The sequence below is a fragment of the Melanerpes formicivorus genome, unplaced genomic scaffold, assembly GCF_026170545.1.
Source record: "Melanerpes formicivorus ecotype bairdi unplaced genomic scaffold, bMelFor1.0.p_v2 SCAF_132, whole genome shotgun sequence".
NCBI lineage: Eukaryota > Metazoa > Chordata > Aves > Piciformes > Picidae > Melanerpes > Melanerpes formicivorus.
Window position 1 is genome coordinate 1,023,325 of NW_027142484.1, and position 26,260 is coordinate 1,049,584.

Consider the following 26,260-nt stretch of genomic DNA (forward strand, 5'->3'; position numbering starts at 1 on the left):
TTTAGCCTGGAGAAGAGGAGGCTCAGGGGAGATCTTACCACTCTCTACAACTACCTGAAGGGAGGTTGTAGCCGGGTGGGGCTCGGTCTCTTCTACCAGGCAACCAGCACCAAAACAAGAGGACACAGTCTCAAGCTGTGCCAGGGGAAGTTCAGGCTCAAGGTGAGGAGAAACTTCTTCCCAGAAAGAGTAATTGGCCATTGGAGTGTGTGGTGGAGTCACCATCCCTGGAAGTGTTCAAAAAGGGATTAGATGTGGCACTTGGAGCCATGGTTTAGTTGTCATGAAGTGTTAGGCTTTAGGTAATAGGTTGGACTTGATGATCTCTGAGGTCTTTTCCAACCTGGTTGATTCTCTGATTCTAGTGTGGGGTGTCCCTGCCCATAGCAAGGGGTTGGACCTAGATGCTCCTTGTGAGGTCCCTTGCAACCCTGACAATTCTATGATTCTGTGATTCCATGACACCTTGTTATACCTTGTTATGGTATTCCAGACAGTCCAATCAGAATTGGTGCAGCATTAATTGAGCAGTAACACTCCTGCAGTATCAGGGACAGAATTGTGCAGATTGACCCAACTCCTTCAGTTGTTCACATACTTATGCAGGGATTGATTTGTACCATGCAGCATGTGCATGAATCTTTTGCTGTACTGTTCCATCCCTTGTCCATTACCAGTGTCCCAACAATGAAAAGCCAGATAGAGTAATGATAAAAAATACCCACTAAATGAGTACCTCACTCACTGTTGGGAAAAGGCATTACTTGGCTTCTCCCAAAGATGAAGCTATGGCAGAGTGGTAATGTTTTAGAATAGAATAGAATAGAATAGAATAGAATAGAATAGAATAGAATAGAATAGAATAGAATAGAATAGAATAGAATAGAATAGACCAGGTTGGAAAAGACCTTTGAGATCATCAAGCCAAATCTATCCCCCAACACCATCTAATCAACTAAACCATGGCACCAAGTGCCTCATCCAGGCTCTTCTTAAACATCCTAAACCTCCCCTGGCACAGCTTGAGACTGTGTCCTCTTGTTCTGGCGCTGGTTGCCTGGGAGAAGAAACCAACCCCCACCTGGCTACAGCCTCCCTTCAGGAAGTTGTAGAGAGCAACAAGGTCTCCCCTGAGCCTTCTTTTCTCCAGGCTAAACCACCCCAGCTCCCTCAGCCTCTCTTCACAGGGCTGTGTTCCAAACCCCTCCCCAGCTTTGTTGCCCTTCTCTGGACACCTTCCAGCACCTCAACATCTTTCCTAAACTGAGGGGCCCAGAACTGGACACAGGACTCAAGGTGTGGCCTAACCAGTGCTGAGCACAGGGCAGAATGACCTCCCTGCTCCTGCCTGCCACACTATTGCTGATGCAGGCCAGGATGCCATTGGCCTTCTTGGCCACCTGGGCACACTGCTGGCTTCTGTTCAGCCTACTATCAACCAATACCCCCAAGTCCCTTTCTGCCTGGCTGCTCTCGAGCCACTCTGTCCCCAGCCTGTAGCACTGCATGGGGTTTTCAGGCTTTGCAGAATTTTACTTTCCCTCTTCTGGTTACAAGTCTCTAAGAATGAGTTGAGGAAAGGATTTGTCATGTGTGTAAATGAGGGCAGAAAGGAAAAATATCACACTTCAGAAGACAGGCTGCCTGGTGAAGTTAGCAGTAAATCCAGAAACTATGTTTTTTAAATTAAATGCCTGTGCTAAAGTGAGTGCTGTTTTTTTAGGGTGGATGTAGCCAGAAATAATGCAAATTTCAGGAAATAAACCCCAAAGTTTCCATTGCTGCTTCACCTTAAGAGGTTGAAGCATTACTGTTGCTTGCAAGCCCTGGGTGGCATGAGTGAGAACTTTTGGGGTTACTACCTTGTCACTCAGCAGATGGCCTTCATTAATGGCAATTACATGAATTTACTAAGCTGTGCAAGCTTTGTCTGGGAGAATGCGTGATGAAGTCTCTGAACAACTACTAAGCCCCTATGACTTTCATGGCTTCACTGCAGGATATTTAAAACAGCTGCTGTTGTCACTTTCCTTTAAGCTGCCTAGAGCTAAATGCATTGATTTAACAGATGGAGTACCCCAGAATCTGGGGCCAGACTGTGTCACTGATCTTTAATCAGTGCTTTCTCCCATTAGTTTTGATTAAAGATCAATTCTCAGAGTTGGCTAATGTCTACGTGGCTCACATTTGTGCTCTGCTTGCAGAGTTGTGCCACTCACTGAAGAGAAATATTTCAGTGCTGCAAGAGTCCTGTAATGTATAGAACCAATGCAGTGACCTAGCTGCAGTTTATCTGAGTAGCCTTGCCATAGTCACTGAAACTCCCTCAAGAGTGGTACTCAGGTGATGGTGCTTAGTTCTGCACAGGGCTGTAGCTGCATGTGCTGCAGAAGGTGACTGTGGTGGATCATGGGTGCCAGATCTCAGCATCTCTTTTGTTTTCCTCACATTATTATTTCAGTTGGTTGCTGCAGTATTGTATTTGATCACATAAAACTCTGCAGAATAAACAGAATAGCCTCTGGTGCAGTTCACCTCAACCTGCTTCTTGCTGTCTACAACTACCTGAAGGGTGGTTGTAGCCAGGAGGGGGTTGGTCTCTTCTCTCAAGCAACCAGCACCAGAACAAGAGGACACAGTCTCAAGCTGTGCCAGGGGAAGTGTAGGCTCGAGGTGAGGAGAAAGTTCTTCACTGAGAGAGTCATTCACCATTGGAATGTGCTGCCCAGGGAGGTGGTGGAGTCCCTGGAGGTGTTCAAGAGGGGATTGGACGTGGCACTTGGTGCCATGGTTTAGTCATGAGGTCTGTGGTGACTAGTTGGACTTGATGATCTTTCAGGTCTCTTCCAACCATGGTGACTCTGTGATTCTGTGAAATCAGCATCAAGGGGAAGTACTGAGAAATATTTTTGCTGACAGGTTTTTTGGAAGCCACTGCACCATTGTGTCTGCCTTCATGGGAGCCTCTGTTTCCACTCAGCTGATGTCACTGATGAGACTCTTGAGCAATGACTCTCAATCTCTATTTTTCGATGGTGCCTTCAGAAAAGAAAACTTGTACACAACTGCTTTAATGCTCCATTGTTGCTATGTTTCTTCTTGGTGTTTAAAATCAAGAGACATCAACAATTTCCTTCCTTCTCCCTGCATTCTCAGCTTGATAGCAACATTGGAGATGAACTTCATAGAATCATAGAATGGTCTGGGCTGGAAGGGACCTCCAAAGCTCATCCAGTCCAACCTCCCCACAGTCAGCAGGGACATCCCCAACTAGATCAGGCTGCCCAGGGAAACCTGTTCCAGTCTTTCACGACCCTCATGGTAAAGAACTTGTTCCTCACATCCAGTCTAAATCTGTTCTTCTCTAGTGTGAAGCTATTGCTCCTTGTCCTGTCCCTGGAGGCTGTTGCAAACAGTCTCTCTGCATCCTTCCTGTAGTCCCCTTCAGGTACTGGCAGGCTGCTCTTAGGTCTCCCTGGGGCCTTCTCTTCTCCAGGCTGGACACCCCCAGCTCCCTCAGCCTGTCCTTGTTTCAGAGCTGTTCCAACTCCCTGATCATTTACGTGGCCCTGCTCTGGACCCTCTCCATCAGGTCCATATCCTTCCTGTGTTGAGGGCTCCAGACCTTAGAACTTGTTTGTAACATCCAATCTAAATCTGCTCTGCTCTAGTTTGAAGCCATTCCTCCTTGTCCTGTCCCTGCAGGCCTTTGCAAACAGTCTCTCTCCATCCTTCTTGTAGCCCCCTTCAGGTACTGGCAGGCTGCTCTTAGGTCTCCCTGGAGCCTTCTCTTCTCCAGGCTGATGGCAGAGGATGCAGTTTCTAAGACACCTGTAACATTGCCTTCAAAGATGCCAGATCAGAGTTGCTATTGACTTAGCACCAACTAAAGAACAGTGCATAAAGAACATGAAAATAAACTAAATGACTCAGAATTGTCAGGGCTGGAAGGGACCTCAAGGAGCATCGAGTTCCACCCCCCCTGCCATGGCCAGGGACACCTCACACTACAGCAGGTTGCTCACAGCCACATCCAGCCTGGCCTGAAAAACCCCCAGGGATGAGGCATCCACCACCTCCCTGGGCGACCTGTGCCAGTCTCTCACCACCCTCATGGGGAAGAATTTTCAATCATTGTCTTTTTTTTGTTGTTGTTGCTCCTGATGTAAGTCATTTTTATGTAATAAAATATGTTTATTAATTTAAGTCTATTCATTTAATAAAAGAAAAGTCTATTTTTCATGGTACTTGAAAGGGTGCCAAGCCACTTCCTGTTGACTTGCTAGGCTCAGAGTGGTGTTTCCAGGCAGTATCAACATTGGAGGGAAGAAAAGAAGGCACCTGGAGGTCTTGTGTGTCCTAACAGCAACACCAGGAGCATTTGAGCTGACTCACCCAATCTGTGCAGAGGATGTGACAGCAGGAATTTCCTGGTACATCTGCTGTGCTCTTCTGCTTGCACAGGAGGGAGGAGAGAGGTTCTGGCTGGAGCCTGTAACCCCTGTTGGGTTGTTTCTTGGACAGGCACAACCTCAGATGGCAAGAACCTAGGGACCAAAATGTGGTTCAGGTTTCAGACAGCAACACAGGCACAAAAAAAAGAGAGGAACTACTAGAGCAAGTAATAGTCTGGCATTTTAACTGGTGCCTCCATGAAATATTCCACCCTAAATGAAGATATTACAACCTTGCAGTGATTATACTTCATGAAGTTTTAGCAATGGTTCAGGCCTGTGCTGTTTGTGCTGGTTCCCCCCCCCTGCTCCCAGTGCCTAAGGACAGCTTAATAATTCATCAAGATTCAGATTTGGGATTTTTTCACTTTGTTAAAACTGACCTAGTTTCCTTCAGGACCCCCAGCCCCCACCAAACCCAGAAACTGTTAGGATTATAGAATCATAAAATGGTTTGGGTTGGAAGGGACCTCCAGAGGCCATCCAGTCCAACCCCCTCTGCACTCAGCAGGGACATCCTCCACTAGATCAGGCTGCCCAGAGTCTTGTCCAGCCTCACCTTGAATATCTCCAGGAATGGGGCCTCAACCACTTCCCTTGGCAGCCTTCTTGCAGTGTCCCAGGATCCTTGAGTCCAGCCTTTGACCTAACACCCTGCAGCACCCCCTGGATAAGGAGACCTCCAACCAAGCTCCTACCATCCAGGAACCCCCCCCAGTATGTCTTGGGATTTGGCTTTGGCACTTGAGGAGGCATCAGCAGTGCCTAGCAGAGGAGACACCCAGCTGGGTTCCTCAGCTCCCCAGCAAGCCCCTGGCCAGCAGCTGAAGGAGAGGCTGACGTGGGCTCTATTTTTAAACCTGCATCATCTGATCTGCTGCTGTTCCCTCCAGCTGCTTCTCCAGCTCTGTGATCACACCTCAGCCCTGGGGCTTGGGTGGCAGAAGTTCCATCTCCATTGCTAAGCTTGCCCAGGAGCCTCAACTCAATGAGAACCTGGCAGCTGGACAGCTGCTTCCCCCTGAGGTGGCCACCAAAGGTTTGCAGACAAGCCCTGAGACCTGACCCAGCACAAAGGCTTGGAGGCTGTTGGGTCCCATCAGGTGCTCACAAGAGATGAGGAACCTCCTGTGGCTGATCCCTTTGGCCAGGGGATGGCAGGGATGGATGAAGCCACCAGCAAAGCACAGGGACCCCTGCAGTGTCACCTCCTGGGGCTGCACTGCGCCCAGCAGGAGGAACAGAGCTGGCCCAGCAGCTCTTGAGGTCCCTGTGCATGAAGCCCCCAGGCAGATGACACCACTGCAACCCAACAACCAGGAACTGCTCCAGAGATGGACTCTTGCTTGGCTGTGATGATCCCAAAGGTCTCTCCCAAGCTCACCAGCTCCAGCATTCTTTGCTATCAACCCAGTTTGTCCCATGAGAGCTCTGCAGGTATCCCATGGCTGTATTTAAATAAAATATCCTTGTTGTGGTTCAAAGCAGGCCAAATTGCTCTCATGCCCCTGGGGCAAAAGCAAACCTCTCCACACACAGGATTGGAACACTGGAAAGTTGAAATGGAAAAAGCTTTTCACAAGCTACAATACTACAGTGTTACAAAGCATAGTGATGAGCACAGCAAAGCATAGGAAATACAAAGGAATGCAGGATCTGGGTTTCACAGAGCAGCTCATTAAGCCAAAAGCTTCACACCAAACCCTCCACCAAATCAGACCAAACCCCAGCACTCCTCTCCCAGGCTGGGGTTCAACACACACCCCAGGGCTCACTCTTCCCCCAATTCCTAGGCTGAGTTCAGGCTGGCCAGGTCTGAAACTACCTCTCCTTAGTCCCTGGGACTAGGGCCAAGCAGGCCAATATTGTGCAGCAAAAATTAGTCAGGCTTTGAAGGCCACATAAGACTGGAAACATCCTCCCCCCACACCAGATAAGGGAGCTCACTGCTACCAGGGATGTGCAGAGGAAGAAGGAGAGAGCAACTGACTTCTCAGCCAGCTTTATAATGATGTAGGATTTATGGGGGGAAATAGCTGATTTCCTGTACCCACCCACTTTGCTGGACACTGCACACTGCAGGTCTGTAACTCTGTGGTCTCCCTTAAAGCACCCATCTCAAACTGGGACAATCCTCTATGGCAATGCAAAAGCCAAGATACATAACATTTCTTCCACATATTCTGGAATGAGAGCACTCTCATCTCCTCAGGTTGTTAAACAAGCCTGAATTTCATTTACAGGCTGGAGCTTTTTTAGTCTGCTGCTGCATGTGGCAACATCCAGGCAGTGTTGCTTCCTGGAAGGGGATTGTGAGGACAATTTTGCAAATGATACAGATGTTTGGTTTTGAAAATAGACACCTGATGCAAAGCTGTGACTGCTCACAGTGGACTGAAAGCTTACCATGTAAAAATATTCAGAATGCCAGCAACCTTGAATGACCACATTCTGTCAGCTATAAATAGCTCATTGATACAGACTAGTTGTCACAAAGCAGCTATTTTTTTCTGGGTTCATAGAATCACAGAATTGTCAGGGTTGGAAGGGACCTCAAGGAGCATCCAGTTCCAACCCCCCTGCCATGGGCAGGGACCCCTCACACTACAGCAGGTTGCTCACAGCCACATCCAGCCCGGACTTCAAAACCTCCAGACATGAGTCTTCCACCACCTCCCTGGGCAACCTGTGCCAGTCTCTCACCACCCTCATGGGGAAGACCTTCTTCCTATCATCCAATCTGAATCTACCCATTTCTAGTTTTGCTCCATTCCCCCCAGTCCTATCACTCCCTGACACCCTAAAAAAGTCCCTCCCCAGCTTTCTTGTAAGCCCAAATGCAGTAGTTGCAGGAAATCAATTTATCTGGGCCTGCTTCTTCTCATATCTGAACTGCAGTGTGCTGTGTCTTGAGTTTTGTTTGTGGGCTTTTTGGGACACTTGTTCATTACTGTAAAATGAGTTCTGCCCTTGTGCCTTTTCCTTCCTGATGTTCAGACTAAGTTGTTCAAAAGTCAGTTGAGCATCATTATTGTAGGTACAGTTACACTTAGAATCACAGAATCACAGAAACATTCAGGGTGGAAGAGACCCTCAGGATGACCAAGTCCAACCCAGAACCCTACTCTACAAGGGTCACCCCTAAACCATAGCCCCATGCACCACATCCAAACCACCTTTAAAGACACCCAGGCGACTCCAGCACCTCCCTGGGCAGCACATTCCAATCCCTGACCACTCTTGCCCTGAACAAATGTTTTCTAATGTCCAGTCTAAAGCTACCCAGTGGCAGCTTGAGGCCATTCCCTCTTGTTCCATCACTAATGACCTGTGAGAAGAGACCAGCAGCAGCCTCTCCACAAGGTCCTTTCAGTTACTTCTAGACTGCAGTGAGGTCTCCCCTCAGCTTCCTATGGCAAAGAGGAGGCTCTGAGGAAACCTTCTTGTGGCCTTCCAGTATCTGAAGGGGGCTACAAGAAAGCTGGGGAGGGACTTTTGAGGGTGTCAGGGAGTGATAGGACTGGGGGCAATGGAACAAAACTAGAAATGGATAGATTGAGATTGGATGTTAGGAAGAAGTTGTTCCCCATGAGGGTGGTGAGAGACTGGCACAGGTTGCCCAGGGAGGTGGTGGAAGCCTCATGCCTGGAGGTTGTGAAGGCCAGGCTGGATGTGGCTGTGAGCAACCTGCTGTAGTGTGAGGTGTCCCTGCCCATGGCAGGGGGTTGGAACTGGATGCTCCTTGAGGTCCCTTCCAACCCTGACATTTCTATGATTCTATGCTGCTTAATAGCCAGGTTTATAAAATAGGCTGCAAAGTGCACTCTTACTGCTGGAGCTTCTTCTAAAGCTTCACATTGACTTAAGTAGGCCAGACCAGCATGTACTTTTTTGTTATGGGTCTGTATGGAGTAATTTTCATTAAGCTTGCTCCTAAAAGTACCTGTAAGGCAGTCCCATACTTCAGTAATGCTGAAGCAGCTGCTCTGCCTCCCAGCTGAATGCGTGGGGACAAGGACCATCGTCATAACAATTATACCTGCTGCATCTGACTCACTGCAGCTCCTGCTGGGAGGAGGCATAGAATGTGCATTTCTCTGTGCCACTAAGATTCACTTCCAAGTTCAGGTTTTCCAGGTGTAATTTTCCTCCCTCACTCTTTCCGTACCTTTTGATTGCTGAGGGAGAATCATTTCAGATGATGGGTGTCTGAGGAGACTACCTGCGGGAGCCAAGAAAGTTTGAGATCTATATTCACGTTTTCAGGAGTCTTCCTTGAGGGGAGTGCTGTATTTGCTGCACCACAGGAAAGAGAGAACAGTCAAGTACATTGAGCTCCACAGAACAAATGAGAGCTGTGTGAACAAGCCCCCTCTCTGCAGCACACTTTCACCCAATGAATGTTCAGCTCACAGATGCTGACAGCCTTGGCAGAAATCAACATGGGAGGAAGATGATATGAAACATTACTATTTGCCTTACAGCTGCAGCTTTGCACCTTGAAACACTGACATTTCACCTGGAATTCAATCCCTGCTATTAATGTATTGTGGAAACTCTTTTCCCTGGGCACTAGACCATCAGACTCTGTAGGGAGTCTGTCAGCAAATAATATTGCTAAACACCCATGTGGTCTTTAAGGCACCCTAAAAATAGCTGTACCTACCAAATGCTCTTTGGCAAAGAATAGCATACAGTAACCATCTAGGTAGTGTCCTGGGCAACCAGCTCTAGGTGGCCCTGCTTGGGCAAGGAGGCTGGATCAGATGACCTCCAGGCATCCTTTCCAACCTCGACCAGTCTGTGATTTGTAAGAAGTTAATCCACAGAATGCATCTGGTTGGAAGAGTCAAAGGTCATCCAGTCCAGCCCAGCACTGAAGGGTCAACACAAAATGTTTCTAAGAGCCAGGTCCCTGAAACACCTCCAGGAGTGGTGATCCCAGCACTGCCCTGGGCAGACTATTCCAGTGTTTGAGACCATTTTCAGTGAGGAAACATTTCCTAACATCCATCCTGAACCACCCCGGCACAGCTTGGAACCATTTCCTGTAGTCCTGGTTCTTGCCACCACAGAGAAGAGGCTGCCCCCTCCTTGCTTCAGCCTCCCTTCAGGTTGATGTAGACAGCAATGAGGTCTCCTCCTAGCCTCCTCTTCTCCACCCTGAACACCCCCAGCTGCCTCAGCCCCTCCTTGCAGCCCAGGTGCTCCAGGCCCTTCTTCAGCCTCATTGCACTTCCCCAGACATGCTCCAGCACCTCAATGTCCTCCCTGTAGTGAGGGGCCCAGAACTGAACACAACACTCAAGGTGTGGCCTCACCAGTGCTGAGCACAGGGGCATAGTCACCTCCCTGCTCCTGCTGCCCACAGTGTTTCTAACCCCAGCCAGGATGCCATTGGCCTTCTTGGCCACCTGGGCACACTGCTGGCTCATATTCAGTCAACTGTCAACCAATACCTTTAGGTCCCTCTCCCAGGTTGCAGATTTCCAACCACACATCCCCAAGTCTGTAGGTTACCATGGGGTCTTCGTGACCCAGGTGGAGGACCTGTCTTCAGCTCATTTGTATTGCACAATGATCTTTCAAAATTTTTCACCTGTCCTGGTCAACAAAGGTCATTGTTTTAGAAGACTTCTTTAGTAAATGTCCTAAAGGAGCTTTTCAAATGCTTGAAATTAAATTCTACACTTTTGTCTTCCTCTGTAATGAATGATATTTTGCCCAAGTAAGGAAATCACAGAATCACAGGATGTTAGGGGTTGGAAGGGACCTCCAGAGATTGTCAAGTCCAAACCCCCTGCCTGAGCAGGACCAGACAGTCCAGCACAGGTCACAGAGGAATGCATCCAGATGGGGCTCGAAAGGCTCCAGAGAAGGAGACTCCACAACCTCTCTGGGCAGCCTATTCCAGGGCTCTGTGACCCTCCTCATATTGAGGTGGAACCTCCTGTACTGCAGTTTACATCCATTGCACCTTGTCCTATCACTGAGAGCAAGTGAGCAGAGGCTGTCCCCTCCCTCTTGACCCCCAGCCCTCAGATATTGATAAACATTGATCAGATCCCCTCTCAGTCTTCTCCTCTCCAGGCTAAACAGCCCCAGGGCTCTCAGCCTCTCATCACCAGCAGTGCTCCAGTCCCTTCAGCATCCTCATAGCCCTCCCTTGGACTCCCTCCAGCAGATCCCTGTCCCTCCTGAACTGGGGAGCCCAGATCTGGGTGCAATATTCCAGGTGAGGTCTGAGCAAGGCAGAGTGGAGGGGGAGGAGAACCTCCCTGGATCTGCTGGACACAAATCACAGGTCTTATGAGGGCATTTTAAGGATGACCTTGTTAGATTCAGGAGAATTTCTATACATTAAAAGTATAATCAGCTGTACAGACAATAGTAGGCACTGGGAGAAAAGATTTTATAAAACCATTTCAATTACTTGTTGTATAAAAAGGATTGCACAAGAAGCTATATTCTGCTCTGGGAGGATTTAAGTGGTACCTTATTTAGTTTGAGAACAAAGATTTTCAGTTCATCTGTTCTGTGTACATAGAAGAGGCATCACCATGGATTTGTTGTGTGCAAATCGCAGCTAAGGTGATGCTAAGAAGAGCACAGATAAGAGCTTAGTGTGGCTACAGGCAAACAACAATTATTTTAGGCTGTTAGGGAGTGACAGGACTGGGGGGAATGGAGCAAAACCATAAGTGGGGAGATTTGGATTAAAAGTCAGGATAAAGTTCTTCCCCATGAGGGTGGTGAGAGACTGGCACAGGTTGCCCAGGGAGGTGGTGGAAGCCTCATGCCTGGAGGTTTTTGCAGCCAGGCTGGATGTGGCTGTGAGCAATCTGCTGTAGTGTGAGGTGTCCCTGCCCAAGGCAAGGGGGTTGGCACTGGATGCTCCTTGATGTCCCTTCAGATACTGGAGGGCTGCAATAAGGTCTCCTCGGAGCCTTCTGTTCTCCAGACTGAACAGCCCCAACTCTCAGTCTGTCTCCATAGGAGAGGAACCCCAGCCCTCTGATCACTCTCCTGGCCCTTCTCTGGACATGTTCTTTCTAGCACCTCCAGATCCTTCTTGTAACAGGGGTTGCAGGTGTGGTCTCAGCAGAGTGGAGCAGAGGGGGACAATCACTTCTCTTTCACCCTACTGGCCACACTTCTCTTGCTGCAGCCCAGGCTGTGCTCAGCTCTCTGTGCTGCCAGTGCACACTGCTGGCTCCTGTTGAGCTTCTCATCCACCAGCACCCCCAAGGCCTTTTCTTCAGAGCTGGGGGGTTCAGAGCCAGTTGCTGCCCAGCCTATATTGGTGCTTGGGATTGCCCTGACCCAGCTGCAGAACCTTGCACTTGGTCTTGTTGAACCTCATGAGGTTGTCTTGGGCCCAGCTCTGCAGCCTGTCCAGGCCCCTCTGCATGCTGAGGCTTTTAGAAGCTGTAGCCAGCCACAGCATTTACAGCTATGCAAGCAAAAGCAGTATGTATAGTCTGCACTCTTGCTTTAAGATGAAAGGGAGCCTGCAGTTACCAGGCAAACACAGCATTAGTAGTGCTTCAATGCCATATGGGGTTTGAAGTAACAACTACTCAGTGATTCATTATTGCAATTACACAGTACTATTCTTACATAATGTGCTGGTTGTTCTTATATAAGAATCACCTATGACTTCATGCAAGGAACACTGAGCTCCTCTGTGCAGGGTAACCCTGACTATGTATAATCAACCCATGTTTATGATCCATCATGAGCATCATCCAGTAGTACAAAGATAGAACAAAGCAGAGATGCTTTAGAGGCTCTAAGGGGTGGGAGTGGGGGTTTCCATATTTTTTAAAGCAGGGTGAAGTCCTGGACTCTGCTGTGGTCTATGTCAATGTTTTAACAGTGGGAGCAAGCTCTCATTTGAAATGCTCAAAGCAGGAGGCTTTTCAGTGTGCTCCCCTTGTCTCAGCTTTCTTTACTGACCCAAGCTTTTCTGAATTAAGTCCTGGAATGTCTTTAAGTGATGATACTGATCAAGACAAATAATATTTTTGCCGTGCTTTGAAAGTACACTGTTTTAGGTCTCTAGAATGGGTTTGCATTATTCTTTTGCCTTTCCCATGTGTATGATATCACACAGAATCCCAGAATGTCAGGGACTGGAAGGGACCTTCATAGCTCATCCAGTTCAACTCCCCTGCCAGAGCAGGAGCACCTAGAGCAGATGACACAGGAACACATCCAGGCAGGTCCTGAATATCTCCAGAGAGGGAGACTCCACAAACCCCCTGGGCAGCCTTTTCCAGTGTTCTGTCACCCTCACAGGGAAAAAATTCTTCCTCCTGTTTCCATGGAACTTCCTATGCCTCAACTTCCACCACTTCCCCTTGTGCTGGCATTGGGCATCCCCCAGCAGAGCCTGGCTCCAGCCTCTGGGCACTCACCCTGCACATCTTTATCAACACGAGTGAACTCACAGCAGTTTTGTGGCTCAGTCATTCCAAACATTTTACTACTCCATGGTGTTTGATTGCCTCTTTGTCTGACCACTGAGAGCAGAAAGGAGGTCTTTGTAGCTGTATGTTCATCAGTGAGCTCAGTTTGATAGTAACAGGCTCGGTGTGGAGAGAGATATCATTGTGATGCTGCAAAGCAAGTCATCAGGACAGAGAGTTGGGGAAGTTTTACCTGTCAGTGGAACAGGACATTTTTTATAGAATCATAGAATCATTTACATTGGAAAAGATATTTAAGGTCATCAAGTCCAGCCACAATCTGAACACTGCCAAGGCTGCCACTAAACCATGTCCCTAAGCACCACCTGTCAGCATAATTACAGAATAAACCAGGTTGGAAAAGACCTCCAAGATCATTCAGTCCAACCTGTCACCCAGCACCATCTAATCAACTAAACCATGGCACCAAGTGCCTCATCCAGTCTCTTTTTAAATAGTTCCAGGGATGGTGATTCCACCACATCCCTGGGCAGCATATCCCAATGGCTAATCTCTCTCTCTGGGAAGAATTTATTCCTAACATCCAGCCTAAACCTCCTCTGGTGCAGCTTGAGACTGTGTCCTCTTGTTCTGGTGCTGGTGCCTGGAAGAAGAGACTAAGCCCCACCTGGCTACAACCTCCCTTCAGGTAGTTGCAGACAGCAACAAGGTCTCCCCTGAGCCTCCTCTTCTCCAGGCTAAGCAACCCCAGCTCCCTCAGCCTCTCCTCACAGGGCTGTGCTCCAAACCCCTCACCAACTTCATTGCCCTTCTGTGGACACCTTCCAGCTTCTCAACATCTTGGACACAGGACTCAAGGTGTGGCTTAACCAGTGCTGAGTTCAGGGGTACAATGACTTCCCTGCTCTTGCTGGCCACACTGCCCCTGATCCAGGCCAGGATGCCATTGGCCCTCTTGGCACCTGGGCACCCTGCTGGCTCATGTTCAGATGCTATCAACCAGTAACCCCAGGTCCCTCTCTGCCTGGCTGCTCTCCAGCCACTCTGTCCCCAGCCTGTAGCACTGCATGGGGTGGTTATGGCCAATGTGTAGAGCCGTCTTTAAGTACCTGAAGGGCTAGGTCAGCAGAGCACAGGATCTGACACCTCCCTGGCAAAGCACCATTTACTTTTCCAATGAGGGAAGCTTTGGCACTCCTGCTAAAGAATCACCAAATCAGTGAAAGGTAAACATGTTTTGGAAAGTACTGTTGAATCTGCAGACCTTGAGGACCTGAAGGAAGAGATTGTTGTAAAACCTGACATGCTTTGCCAGCAAAGGTTCTCTCTGAGAAAGGAAGCTTGAGACATAAAGCACCTGAAAAGACAAAGTTCCTAATAAAGTAGGTCAAGAAAATGCATGGGATGTAGGAACACCAGATTTGGTGGGTTTATAAGAAAATTAAATAAAATGTTTTGACTGTTTGCATTCACCTGTGCCTTGCAAAAAAACACTTCCATAGGCTGCATATTTTTCAGTGTGCTTTCAACATAACTGGCTGCTATCAAGGCATTTGTTGAGATTTTTCATCTAAGAGTATGACTAATCCAGAGACTAAAGGCAGTGGAGGACGTTTTTCCTTTGTCCATACTGAAGATGTTTAAAAGGGAGAGAGAATCATAGAATCATAGAATCAGAATCAGAGAATAAGAGAATCAGAGAATCATAGAATGGTCTGGGCCGGAAGAGACCCCCAAAGCTTATCCAGTCCAACCTCCCTGCGGTCAGCAGGGACATCCCCAACAGGATCAGGCTGCCCAGGGCTTCCTCCAGCCTAACCTGGAATATCTCCAGGGAAGGAGCCTTTGCTAACACTCTCCATCCTTCCTGTTAGCCCCTTTCAAGTACTGGAAGGCTGCTCTTAGGTCTCTCCAGAGCCTCCTCTTCCCCAGGCTGAACACCCCCAGCTCCTTCAGCCTGTCCTCATAGCAGAGCTGCTCCATCCTCCTGATCATTCTCATGGCCCTCCTCTGGACCCTCTCCATCAGCTCCATGTCCTTCCTGTGTTGAGGGCTCCAGACCTGCACACAGCACTCCAGGTGAGGTCTCAGCAGAGCAGAGCAAAGTGGCAGAATCACCTCTCCACCTCTGGCAATGCTGCTTTGGATGCAGCCCAGGCTGTGATTTGCCTTCTGTGCTGCAAGCTCACACTGCCTGCTCATATCCAGCTTCTCATCCACCAGCACCCCCAAGTCCTTTTCCTCTGGGCTGCTTTCTCTCACCTCCTCCTCCAGTCTGTATTGACAGTGAGGATTGTTCCAGCCCATGTGCAGAACCCTGCCCTTGCTCTTGTTGACCCTCATGAAGTTCACCTGGGCACCACCTCTCTTTCCAGCCTGTCCAGGTCCCTCTGGATGCCATCCTGTATCAACAGCACCACTCAGCTTGGTGTCATCTGCATGCTCTCTATGTCATGAAATGTGTACCACAAGTCTATCCTAGCATAAAGCAGCAGGCAGAAAGTTGTACTTCTTGGCAATGTTGTTCTTTTGCCATTTGTGTGGATGTAGAATTCCTTCCTAAGGGATGATGATTTTCCATGTCTGACCTACCAGACTGCCAGTCCTTTTCACCATCCCTAGCTGTGGTTGATGGAAACAAGTACTGTGACCTTTCTCCAGAATTTAACTTTTGCTCCCATTTTCAGCATCTGTATGCTGAGCAACCTACAGATTTTTTTAACATCAGTCTCCTCCAAATCCTGAGTTCATAGGAAAGTTCAGAGAACAAAGAAGCTATTGTTGGAGGCTGAGACACCACTCAAATCAGTTTGCATCATTTGCATTCCAATCAGTTGCCCTAGAGACACCAGTTTTGATTAGGTATTACCTAACTGTCCTGGCTTTGGGGAATTATGTTCTAGCAATGGGAAGGGAATCATGCTGGAAGATGTACAGTTGAGTTTGCAAAGTGTCATCAGAAATACAGATTGAGGTCTAAGGAGGTCCTTCTCCCCCTCTGCTCTGCCCTTCTGAGACCACAGCTGCAATCCTGTGTCCAGTTCTGGGCTCCCCAGTTCAAGAGAGACAGAGACCTGCTGGAGAGAGTCCAAGGGAGAGCCAGGAGGATGCTTAGGGGACTTGAGCATCTCCCCTGTGAAGAGAGACTGAGAGCCCTGGGGCTGTTTAGTCTGGAGAAGAGAAGGCTGAGAGAGGATCTGATCAATGTCTATCAATAGCTGAGGGGTGGGTGTCAAGGGGAGGGGCCAAGCTCTTTTGGGTGGTGCACAGCAATAAGCCAAAGAACAATGGAGACAAACTTGACCAGAGAAGGTTTCAGCTCAACATGAGGAGAAACTTTTTTAGAGTGAGGGTGCCAGAGCCCTGGAGCAGGCTGCCCAGAGAGGTTGTGGAGTCTCCTTCTCTGGACACATTCCAAACCCACCTGGGTGCATTCCTGTGTGGAGTACCCTGGGTGATGCTGCTCTGACAGGGGGGTTGGACTGGATGATCTCTGAAGGTCCCTTCCAGCCTCTGCTCTCTGAGGTCTTTTCCAACCTGGCTGATTCTATGATTCCAGCATTGTATGATTCTGTGTTCTCTGTAGAGCTAAGCCTGGTGCACACTTAGCAGCCACTTGGCTATGTGATGGCCTAAAGAGAGCGTTAACGATGCGTGGTCTGTGTGAGGGGAAAGGGCCTCTCCTTTCTGGGTGGATGATGTAAAGTCCTTGTTTTGCCGCTATGATTAACTTTCATTTTATTTCCATGAACATTTTAGGTGTATCAATACATGCATGAAACCATAACTGTTAATGGCTGCCCCGAATTCCGAGCCAGGGCCACTGCAAAGGTAGGCCACCTGCAGCTGCTGCAGTGAACCTTGCCAAAGCGACCCAGTAATTGACTGTGCGCGTGTGTGTTGCAGGTATTCGTGTGTACACTGTAAGAAAATTTAGACATCAGTGGCAGCCCAGACTCTAGAACCAGTGCTACTTCCCAGGTAACAACCATAATGGAAAATTTCCACCTTTCTGCTGCTTCTGTAGCTTAAGAAAAGAGAATGATTTTTTTTTTTCTTTAACGGGGATTTGATGCATTCTGAAAGGTTGCTTGGCCCAAAGCAAATCCTACTGATTCATACTGCAGCCAGTATTTTAGTGGGGTGTTTGCCCAGGTGCAGCTCATCCAGAGAGGACGCAGTGGGTTGGCATTTGATAGACACAGTGGTCTGGGAGGTGATCTGCTGGAGAGCAGCCACCTGGAGAGGGACCTGGGAGTCCTGGTGGACAAGAGGTTATCCATAGGACAGGAATGTGCCCTGGTGGCCAAGAAGGACAATGGGATCCTGGAGGGCATTAAGACCAGTGTGTGCAGCAGATCCAGGGAGCTTCTCCTTCCCCTCTACTCTGCCCTGCTGAGACCTCACCTGGAATATTGCATCCAGTTCTGGGCTCCCCAGTTCAGGAGGGACAGGGATCTGCTGGAGAGGGTCCAGTGGAGGGCTACAAGGATGATTAGGGGACTGGAGCACTGCCTGGTGAGGAGAGGCTGAGGGACCTGGGGCTCTTTAGTCTGGAGAAGAGAAGACTGAGAGGGGATTTAATAAATGTTTATAAATATCTGAGGGCTGGGGATCAAGAAGGAGGGGACAGGCTCTGCTAACTTGCTCCCTGTGATAGGACAAGGAGCAATGGATGTAAGCTGCAGCACAGGAGGTTCCACCTCAACACAAGATGGAACTTCTTCACTGGGAGGTTCACAGAGCCCTGGAACAGGAAGCCCAGAGAGGTTGTGGAGTCTCCTTCTCTGGAGGCTTTCAAGGCCTGTGTGGATGTGTTCCTGTGTGACTTGAGCTAGATTGTATGGTCCTGCTCAGGCAGGGGTGTTTGGACTCAATGATCTCTTTGGGTCCCTTCCAACCCCTGATGTCCTGTGAGCTGTGAACCAGTTAAACAGAAAAAAGTCATCACCAGAGTGAGGGTAACCTCCAGGTAATTATGAAGCCTTTTTTTTGCAGACAGGTGCCAAAGAATAGCTCTAAATATGAGAGGAAGCAGGGTAGAAAGCACACAGTGTTTCTTGGCATCCTGTGATCCTGTGAATTGTGTTCATGCATTCCTCTGTGACCTGAGCTAGATTGTATGGTCCTGCTCTGGCAGGGGGGTTGGACTCAATTATCTCTTTGGGTCCCTTCCAACCCCTGACATCCTAAACAGACACTAAACAGTCAAAATTCCACTCAAAAATTCCTCCTCACAAATGGCTCAATCAAGAGACTCCACAGCCAATTGCAAGCCCATTTTTCCTAATGCATTTCCTGTTTTAATTACATCTGTTGTCTGTTTGTCCATGTGGACTTGCCTGAATCACAGAATCACAGAATGGTCTGGGTTGGAAGGGACCTCCGGAGGTCATCCAGTCCAGCCCCCTCTGCAGTCAGCAGGGACATCCCCAATTAGATCAGGTTGCCTGGAGCCCTGTCAAGCCTCACCTTGAATGTCTCCAGGGATGGGGCCTTAACCACCTCCCTGGGCAACCTGTTCCAGTGTTACACTACCACTGCTTTTTCATATCCTTAGACTGTTGTAGCTACATTACTGCTACTACCAAAATGTTAATTTTCTAAGGGTATTCACACAACCATGAAAGAACCCATCCTGTGTGCCAGTATGACATGTCCTCTGTATTTCCAGAGCATGCACAAAGGGAGGTGCTTCCAGACAAGGAGACGCACCGAGGCTTTCTTGTTTCCATTATCATTTTGTACTCAACACTACCTTCTGGGTGGTATAGCAGGTGCTATGCAAAACATGTAAACCTGCGAAAAAACCTGTTTCATAGATCACAGGATCACAGCTCACAGGATGTTAGGGGTTGGAAGGGACCTCCAGAGATCATCCAGTCTATCCCCCCTGCCAGAGCAGGACCACAGAATCCACCACAGGTTACACAGGAATGCATCCAGATGGGGCTGGAAAGGCTCACAAGAAGGAGACTCCACAACCTCTCTGGGCAGCCTGCTCCAGTGCTCTGTGACCCTCACAGTGAAGAAGTTCCTCCTCATGTTGAGGTGGAACCTCCTGTGCTGGAGTTTCTATCCATTACTCTTTGCCCTGTCCCAGGGTGCAAGTGAGCAGAGCCTGTGCCCTCCCTCTTGACCCCCAGCCCTCAGATATTGATAGACATTAATTAAATCCCCTCTCAGTCTTATGATACTTCTCTATGTTCCCACTGCTGTGAAGTTAGTGACAAAGCTCCCTGGAATCCTAATGGAACTAAGCTCTTCCCCTTAGATATTTCTGCTAAGGGATTTTTAAGTGAAAGTTGTGTCAGATGGTGAAGGTTGGGAGTGTGTTAGAGAATTATTTCTACAGTATTTTAGAGAAGCAAGCTGTGCAGTGGCCAGCAAATACCCTAAGAGACACCAAACTGTAGTATATTTTCCTCCCTAGTTAGAATGTTCCTTTCTGTAGGCTGTTCATGTGACTTTAACCTTTGTCTAACTGAAAGTAAATGGACAGTGTAAAATGGTGAGGTGCTGTGGTAAGAAATGTGTGTGTGTGCAATCCTGATTTGTCTGCACCTGCAGGTAAAAGATAGGAAAAGCTTGGCTGTGTTGTGGTAGTAAATGGGGAGAAAGCCAATTAGTGTTTGCCATTCTCATTTCTTATCCATATAGAACAGCAGGGTTAGAGAGCAACGTTTCAATCCTGCAATATTTCCTGGTTATTTCTGGGCTGTCTGCATTGCATTTTTCCTAGTGCCTTCATGTCTGACATAAAATGTATGCATGATGACAAGGTCTGCATGTGCAAAAAACCCCCACAACCCCATGTAACTGAGAATGAGCCATTGTGTCACGTCATCCACTAGCTTCTGTTCAGCATCAAGCATTAGTAGGGTGCTAAAAACGTGAGAGAAATGCAGAAGCCTTCAAGCAGTTTGGACTACCGATGCTGGAAAGGCTTCTGGATGTTTGTGTAATAATTTACTAAGATCTATAAGTAGGAAAATGCTTCTAGTGACAAATTAAGTAAGAGAGGTAATACTTTCCTGGATGCAAGCTTTGCAGTTTGTTACATCAGGGTTTTGCCTTTTTTTTGGTTGCTAGAGTAAGATGAACAATCTTCCTGATTGATTTGTAAATCTAATTGAGTCATAAATCCAGTTTCTTAAGATTGAATTCTCCATTTGGGTCCAATTCTATTACAAAACCTCATGTACCTCTTTTAGGGGTTACTTACTTTTCAAGATTTCATCAAGATGGTGAATTAATCTTTTTTAAGATAAGAATATCCCTTGAGGATTTTTTTTTTGTTTCTTTCTGTGCCCAAAGAAGAAAATAAAGAATTCTGTACCTCTGAAAGCAGAGCAGAGAGTTAACAATTCAGTTCATAGAATCATAGAATTGTCAGGGCTGGAAAGGACCTCAAAGAGCATCCAGTTCCAACACTTCTGCCATGGGCAGGGACACCTCACACTACAGCAGGTTGCTCACAGACACATCCAGCCTGGCCTTCACAACCTCCAGGCATGAGGCTTCCACCACCTCCCTGGGCAACCTGTGCCAGTGTCTCACCACCCTCATGGGGAAGAACTTCTTCCTAACATCCAATCTCAATCTACCCATTTCTAGTTTTGCTCCATTCCCCCAAGTCCTATCACTCCCTGACACCCTCAAAAGTCCCTCCCCAGCTTTCCTGTAGCCACCTTCAGACACTGGAAGGCCACAAGAAGGTCTCTTCAGAGCCTTTTCCTCTCCAGACTGAACAACCCTAACTCTCTCAGTCTGTCCTCATAGCAGAGCAGCTCCAGCCCTCTGCTCATCCTCATGGCCCTTCTCTGGACACCTTCCAGCATTTCCAGATCCTTCCTGTAATAGAAGCTCCAGAAATGGACACAGTACTTCAGGTGTGATCTCAGCAGAGTGGAGCAGAGGGGGAGAATCACCTCCCTGGCCCTGCTGACCACACTTCTCTTGCTGCTGCCTGGGATACAATTGGCTTTATTTCAACTGGGAGCACAGTAGAGGTCACTCTGTATCCCTCAGTAATAAATTCTCTCCCTGTGCAAAGCACAGAAGAGCTGCAGTAGTGATCTTAAACGTTTGCCACCACGCAGTCAGGCTTCCCACTGCCTACTTCTGGTTCTGCTGCTAATTTGCTGCGTTGTTTCCAACAAGCCACCTGAACTCTCTGTTCCTCTGCTTACCTCTTTATTTCAAAAGCATTGGCATGGAGCTTAAGATTTTTTTAATTATTTTTTCTTTTTTTAATGCTTTCAGGTAGTCAGGAAAGGTCAGGGTAAAACACTGAAGTGTTTCCACAGGAATGAGTTCTTCCCACAAATGCACAGCAGAGTGTTCGTCAGTGTTCTCCTACCTAGTCAAATGACTTTCTTTTTCCCCTTCCAGGCAACGGTTGCTGCTTTTGCTGCAAGTGAAGGCCATTCACACCCACGAGTGGTAGAGCTGCCAAAGACTGATGAAGGCCTGGGCTTCAATGTCATGGGAGGAAAGGAACAAAATTCCCCTATTTATATTTCTCGTATCATTCCTGGAGGAGTGGCTGAGAGGCACGGAGGGCTCAAACGGGGGGACCAGCTGCTTTCAGTTAACGGAGTGGTATGTGGAACTTGGACCAAGCTTTCCTTTTCAGCTGGGGTCTCACAACTGTTCCAACACTGTGGTTAAAGATGCAGCCATATGTCCAGAGAAGGGCAACAGAGCTGGGGAGAGGTCTCAAGCATAAGCCCTATGAGGAGAGGCTGAGGGAGCTGGGGGTATTTAGCCTGGAGAAGAGGAGGCTCAGGGGAGACCTTCTTGCTCTCTACAACTCCCTGAAGGGAGGTTGTAGCCAGGTGGGGGTTGGTCTGTTCTCCCAGGCAACCATCACCAGAACAAGAGGACACAGTCTCAAGCTGCACCAGGGGAAGTTTAGGCTGGAGGTGAGGAGAAAGTCCTTCGCAGAAAGAGTAATTGGCCACTGGAATGTGCTGCCCAGGGAGGTGGTGGAGTCACCATCCTTGGAGGTGTTCAAAAAAGGATCATACCTGGTACTTGAAGCCATGGTTTAGTTAGTCATGAGGTGTTGGGTGACAGGTTGGACTTGATGATGTCTGTCTTTTTCAACCTTATTGATTCTATGATTCTATGAAACAACAAGAATTAGCTCTGTGAGAGAAGCTGTGTATATTTGGGGGAGGGTTAGGTTGGACGTTAGGAAGCACCTCCTCACAGAAAGGCTGATGAGGTGCTGGGATGGACTGCCCAGGGAGGTGGTGGAGTCACCATCCCTGTAAGGTCTTTAAGAAAATATTGGATGTTTAGCTGATGTGGTGGTGCTAGGTCATAGGCTGGACTTGATGATCTCAGAGGTCTTTTCCAGCCTCAGTAATTCTGTGATGTGATTCAATATGGAGGTAATAAAAAAGGGGTTGTTGGAATAGAGGCAATCACAGAATTGTCATAGTTGGAAGGAACCTCAAGGATCATCCAGTTCCAACCCCCTTCCATGGGCAGGGACACCTCACACTAGATCAGGTTGCACAGAGCCACGTCCAGCCTGGCCTTAAAAGCCTCCGGGGATGGGGGAGAGAGGAAAAACAAGGCTCTGACTATATAATATGTAGTGAAATTCTGCCTTTCATTTTGCTTTTTGTTCCTTTTTACAAGGGAATGTACAGCACTGAAAAGGTAAGCGTGCTCATTCAGCCAGCCTTGCACCTCTCTTAATGAAAACAGAATCCTTTTTCATGCAAAACCTCCATCTAAACCTCAGATTTAAACTCATCAAAGGCATGTAGGAGCAATGGGCTGGTTCCAGACTTTCCATCTTTAATTTCTTCTTTGTTGCAAGCCTATAAAGAATGAGAAAAAAAAAAGCTGTTTCTCCACCCTTTCATGTCATCATCTGGTTCTCTCAGCAATAGGAATTCCCTTTCTCTTGAAACAAAATACCAGTGTAACACCTCAGACACTCCTATCAACCATCATGTTCTCAAAAGAGGAAATAATTGGTCTGGAAGCTTGTTTGCCCCAGTACACATTGAGGAAGAAAATACACAAACCCAAAAGGCACTGAATAAAGTAAACTGCCTGAACTTAGAATCACAGAGTTACCAGGGTTGGAAGGGACCTCAAGGACCATCCAGATCCAACCCCTCTGCCATGGGCAGGGACACCTCACACTACAGCAGGTTGCTCACAGACACATCCAGCTTGGCCTGAAAAACCTCTAGGGATGAGGCTTCCACCACCTCCCTGGGCAACCTGTGCCAGTCTCTCACCACCCTCATGGGGAAGAATTTCTGCACTGATTGGAAGTAAATGAAATAATTTTGTTGTTGTTCAACCACTCTTCAAAGAGGTGGATAAAAAGACAAATAAAAAGAAGAATTTATATTCACTAATTGGTTGATGGATCCTGAAAACTCCTTTTATTTCCTTCAGCCAAATACCAGGGAGGAAAGTAGTGACCCTTCAGGTGTCAAGATACATGGAATTTAACTCTGTTCTCACCTCTGTTTCATGATATTATATTCAAAATTCTTCATGAATGTGCTAAAATATCTTAAGCTAACATGAAAAAAAACCTCCAAACTAAACAAAACCCCACCATATGAAATTCCCAATTGCATGTAGCATAGCCAGCAGGTCAAGGGAGGTGATTCTCCCTCTATACTCTGCTCTGGTGAGACTCCACCTGGAGCACTGTGTCCAGTTCTGGAGCATCTATTACAGGAAGGATCTGGAGGTGCTGGAAGGTGTCCAGAGAAGGGCCACAAGGATGAGCAGAGGGCTGGAGCTGCTCTGCTATGAGGGCAGACTGAGGGAGTTGGGACTGTTCAGTCTGGAGAAGAGAAGGCTCCCAGAAGACCTTCTTGTGGCCTTCCAGTGTCTGAAGGGGGCTACAAGAAAGCTGGGGATGGACTTTTGAGGGTGTCAGGGAGTGATAGGACTTGGGGGTAATGAAGCAAAATTAGAAATGGGTAGATTGAGATTGGATGTTAGGAAGAAGTTGTTCCCCATGAAAGTGGTGAGAGACTGGCACAGGTTGCCCAGGGAGGTGGTGGAAGCCTCATGCCTGGAGGTTTTTCAGGGCAGGCTGGATGTGGCTGTGAGCAACCTGCTGTAGTGTGAGGTATCCCTGCCCATGGCAGGGGTGTTGGAACTGGATGCTCATTGAGGTCCTTTCCAGCCCTAACAGCCAGCCGTGTGCCCAGGTGGCCAAGAAGGCCAATGGCATCCTGGCCTGCATCAGGAATAATGTGGCCAGCGGGAGCAGGGAAGTCATTGTGCCCCTGTACTCTGCACTGGTTAGGCCACACCTTGAGTCCTGTGTCCAGTTCTGGGCCCCTCAGTTTGGGAAGGACATCAAGACACTTGAACATGTCTAGAGAAGGGCAACAAGGCTGGGGAGAGGCCTTGAGCACAGCTCTGTGTGGAGAGGCTGAGGGAGCTGGGGTTGCTTAGCCTGGAGAAGAGGAGACTCAGGGGAGACCTTCTTGCTGTCTACAACTACCTGAAGGGAGGTTGTAGACAGGCAGAGGTTGGTCTCTTCTCCCAGGCAACCAGCACCAGAACAAGAGGACACAGTCTCAAGCTGCACCTGGGGATGTTTAGGCTGGAGGTGAGGAGGAAGTTTTACACAGAGAGAGTGATTGCCCATTGGAATGTGCTGCCCAGGGAGGTGGTGGAGTCACCATCCCTGGAGGTGTTCCAGAGGGGATTGGATGTGGCACTTGGTGCCATGGTCTAGTCATGAGGTCTGTGGTGACAGATTGGACTCGATGATTTCTGAGGCCTCTCCCAACCTTAATGGTGCTTTGATACTGTGATAATTCTATGATTCTCACAATTTGGGCCCAGCCAAACCCACAGGATATAATTCATAAAAAAGGCAGAAATTATAGAAGTGGCAATTTGTTTGCAGACAGCTTGAGACAGGAGGAAAAAGGTCTAAAATTACCATTGTTCACTGGGACCTGTTCACCCTGTGCCTCTCTTAATTTAGCTAAAGAAAAGCAAATAACTGACAGTGTGTGCACGGCAACAGGAGGCTCAGCAGCAGAACACGAGGTGGAAATGAAATCTCTCTGGCTTGTTTGTGCTCAGAAGCTGGTGGTTATCCAACTTCAAAATTACCAACATAAAACCAGAGCTCTGTGTTCAGAACCCAGATTCATTATCCCAGTGTGCCTGGGATCACTTTTCCTTGAGTGCTTTTCACCAAGTCCTGGGAAGACAAAAAAAGTGTTTTCTTCCTGTGCTGGGGATTTGGTTACATTCTTTGGTCCCACACCCCCTAAAGGAAAGGAAATTGAAAGCAGTTAGCCCTGCAGATGGCTCAGCACAGACATTCCTTGGTGGCTGTTCATATCTGGCAAAGACTCTGCATGTGGTCAGACACCTGATGGGAGTCAGGTAGAAGAGGGGATGCAAAATTTGGCTAATTTTTCAGCCAAGCATTTGTTGACAACCCTGGTAGAAATATTCTCCTGTTTCTCCACTTGTGGGTTAAGAGTCAGATTCCCTTTTCGGTGTGCAGGAACAGTGGGATTGATTTTTTTTTTTTCCTTTTGTATTTATGATATCAGTGAACCTCATACAGTAGTGGTTGGTGTTTCCCCACACTGTTATCTGCAGGTTTTTTGTCTCTTCTTATCTCTACAGTGTTTTCATACATTCATAGAATTGTCAGGGTTGGAAGGGACCTCAAGGATCATCCAGTTCCAAGCCCCCTGCCATTCCCCCCAGTCCTATCCCTGACACTCTCAAAAGTCCCTCCCCAGCTTTCTTGTAGCCCCCTTCAGATACTGGAAGACCACAATTAGGTCTCCTAGGAGCAAACCACATGTCGTAGGTGAGAGCATTCAGTGGTCTTCCCTAAGGCACCCACCTGGCCCAGCAGCTGTCAGAATCATAGAATCGTCAGGGCTGGAAGGGACCCCAAGGATCATCTAGTTCCAACCCCCCTGCCATGGGCAGGGACACCTCACACTGCAGAAGGTTGCTCATAGCCACATCCAGCCTGGCCTTCAAAACCTCCAGGGATGAGGCTTCCACCACCTCCCTGGGCACCCTGTGCCAGTGTCTCACCACCCTCATGGGGAACAACTTCTTCCTAACATCCAATCTCAATCTACCCATTTCTAGTTTTGCTCCATTGCCCCCAGTCCTATCACTCCCTGTCACCCTAAAAATCCCCTCCCCAGCTTTCTTGGAGCCCCCTTCAGATCCTGGAAGGCCACAATTAGGTCTCCTGGAAGCCTTCTCCTCTCCAGCCTGAACAGCCCCAACTCTCTCAGTCTGTCCTCATAGCAGAGCAGCTCCAACCCCCTGATCATTTTCACGGTCCTCCCCTGGACCCTCTCCATCAGGTCCATGTCCTTC

The 26,260-nt window shown here is 48.2% G+C and overlaps 1 protein-coding gene across 4 annotated transcripts in view; it reads left to right on the forward strand.

The window, feature by feature from the left end:
- LIN7A (lin-7 homolog A, crumbs cell polarity complex component) overlaps window positions 1–26,260 on the forward strand; it is a 73,703-nt gene that overhangs the window by 36,578 nt on the left and 10,865 nt on the right. For all 4 annotated transcript variants that reach the window (XM_068168101.1, XM_068168100.1, XM_068168103.1 and 1 more), the window contains exons 3-4: window positions 16,646–16,717; window positions 21,281–21,490. In XM_068168101.1, coding sequence (XP_068024202.1) covers window positions 16,646–16,717; window positions 21,281–21,490 — 282 coding nt within the window. The remainder of the gene's footprint in view (window positions 1–16,645; window positions 16,718–21,280; window positions 21,491–26,260) is intronic.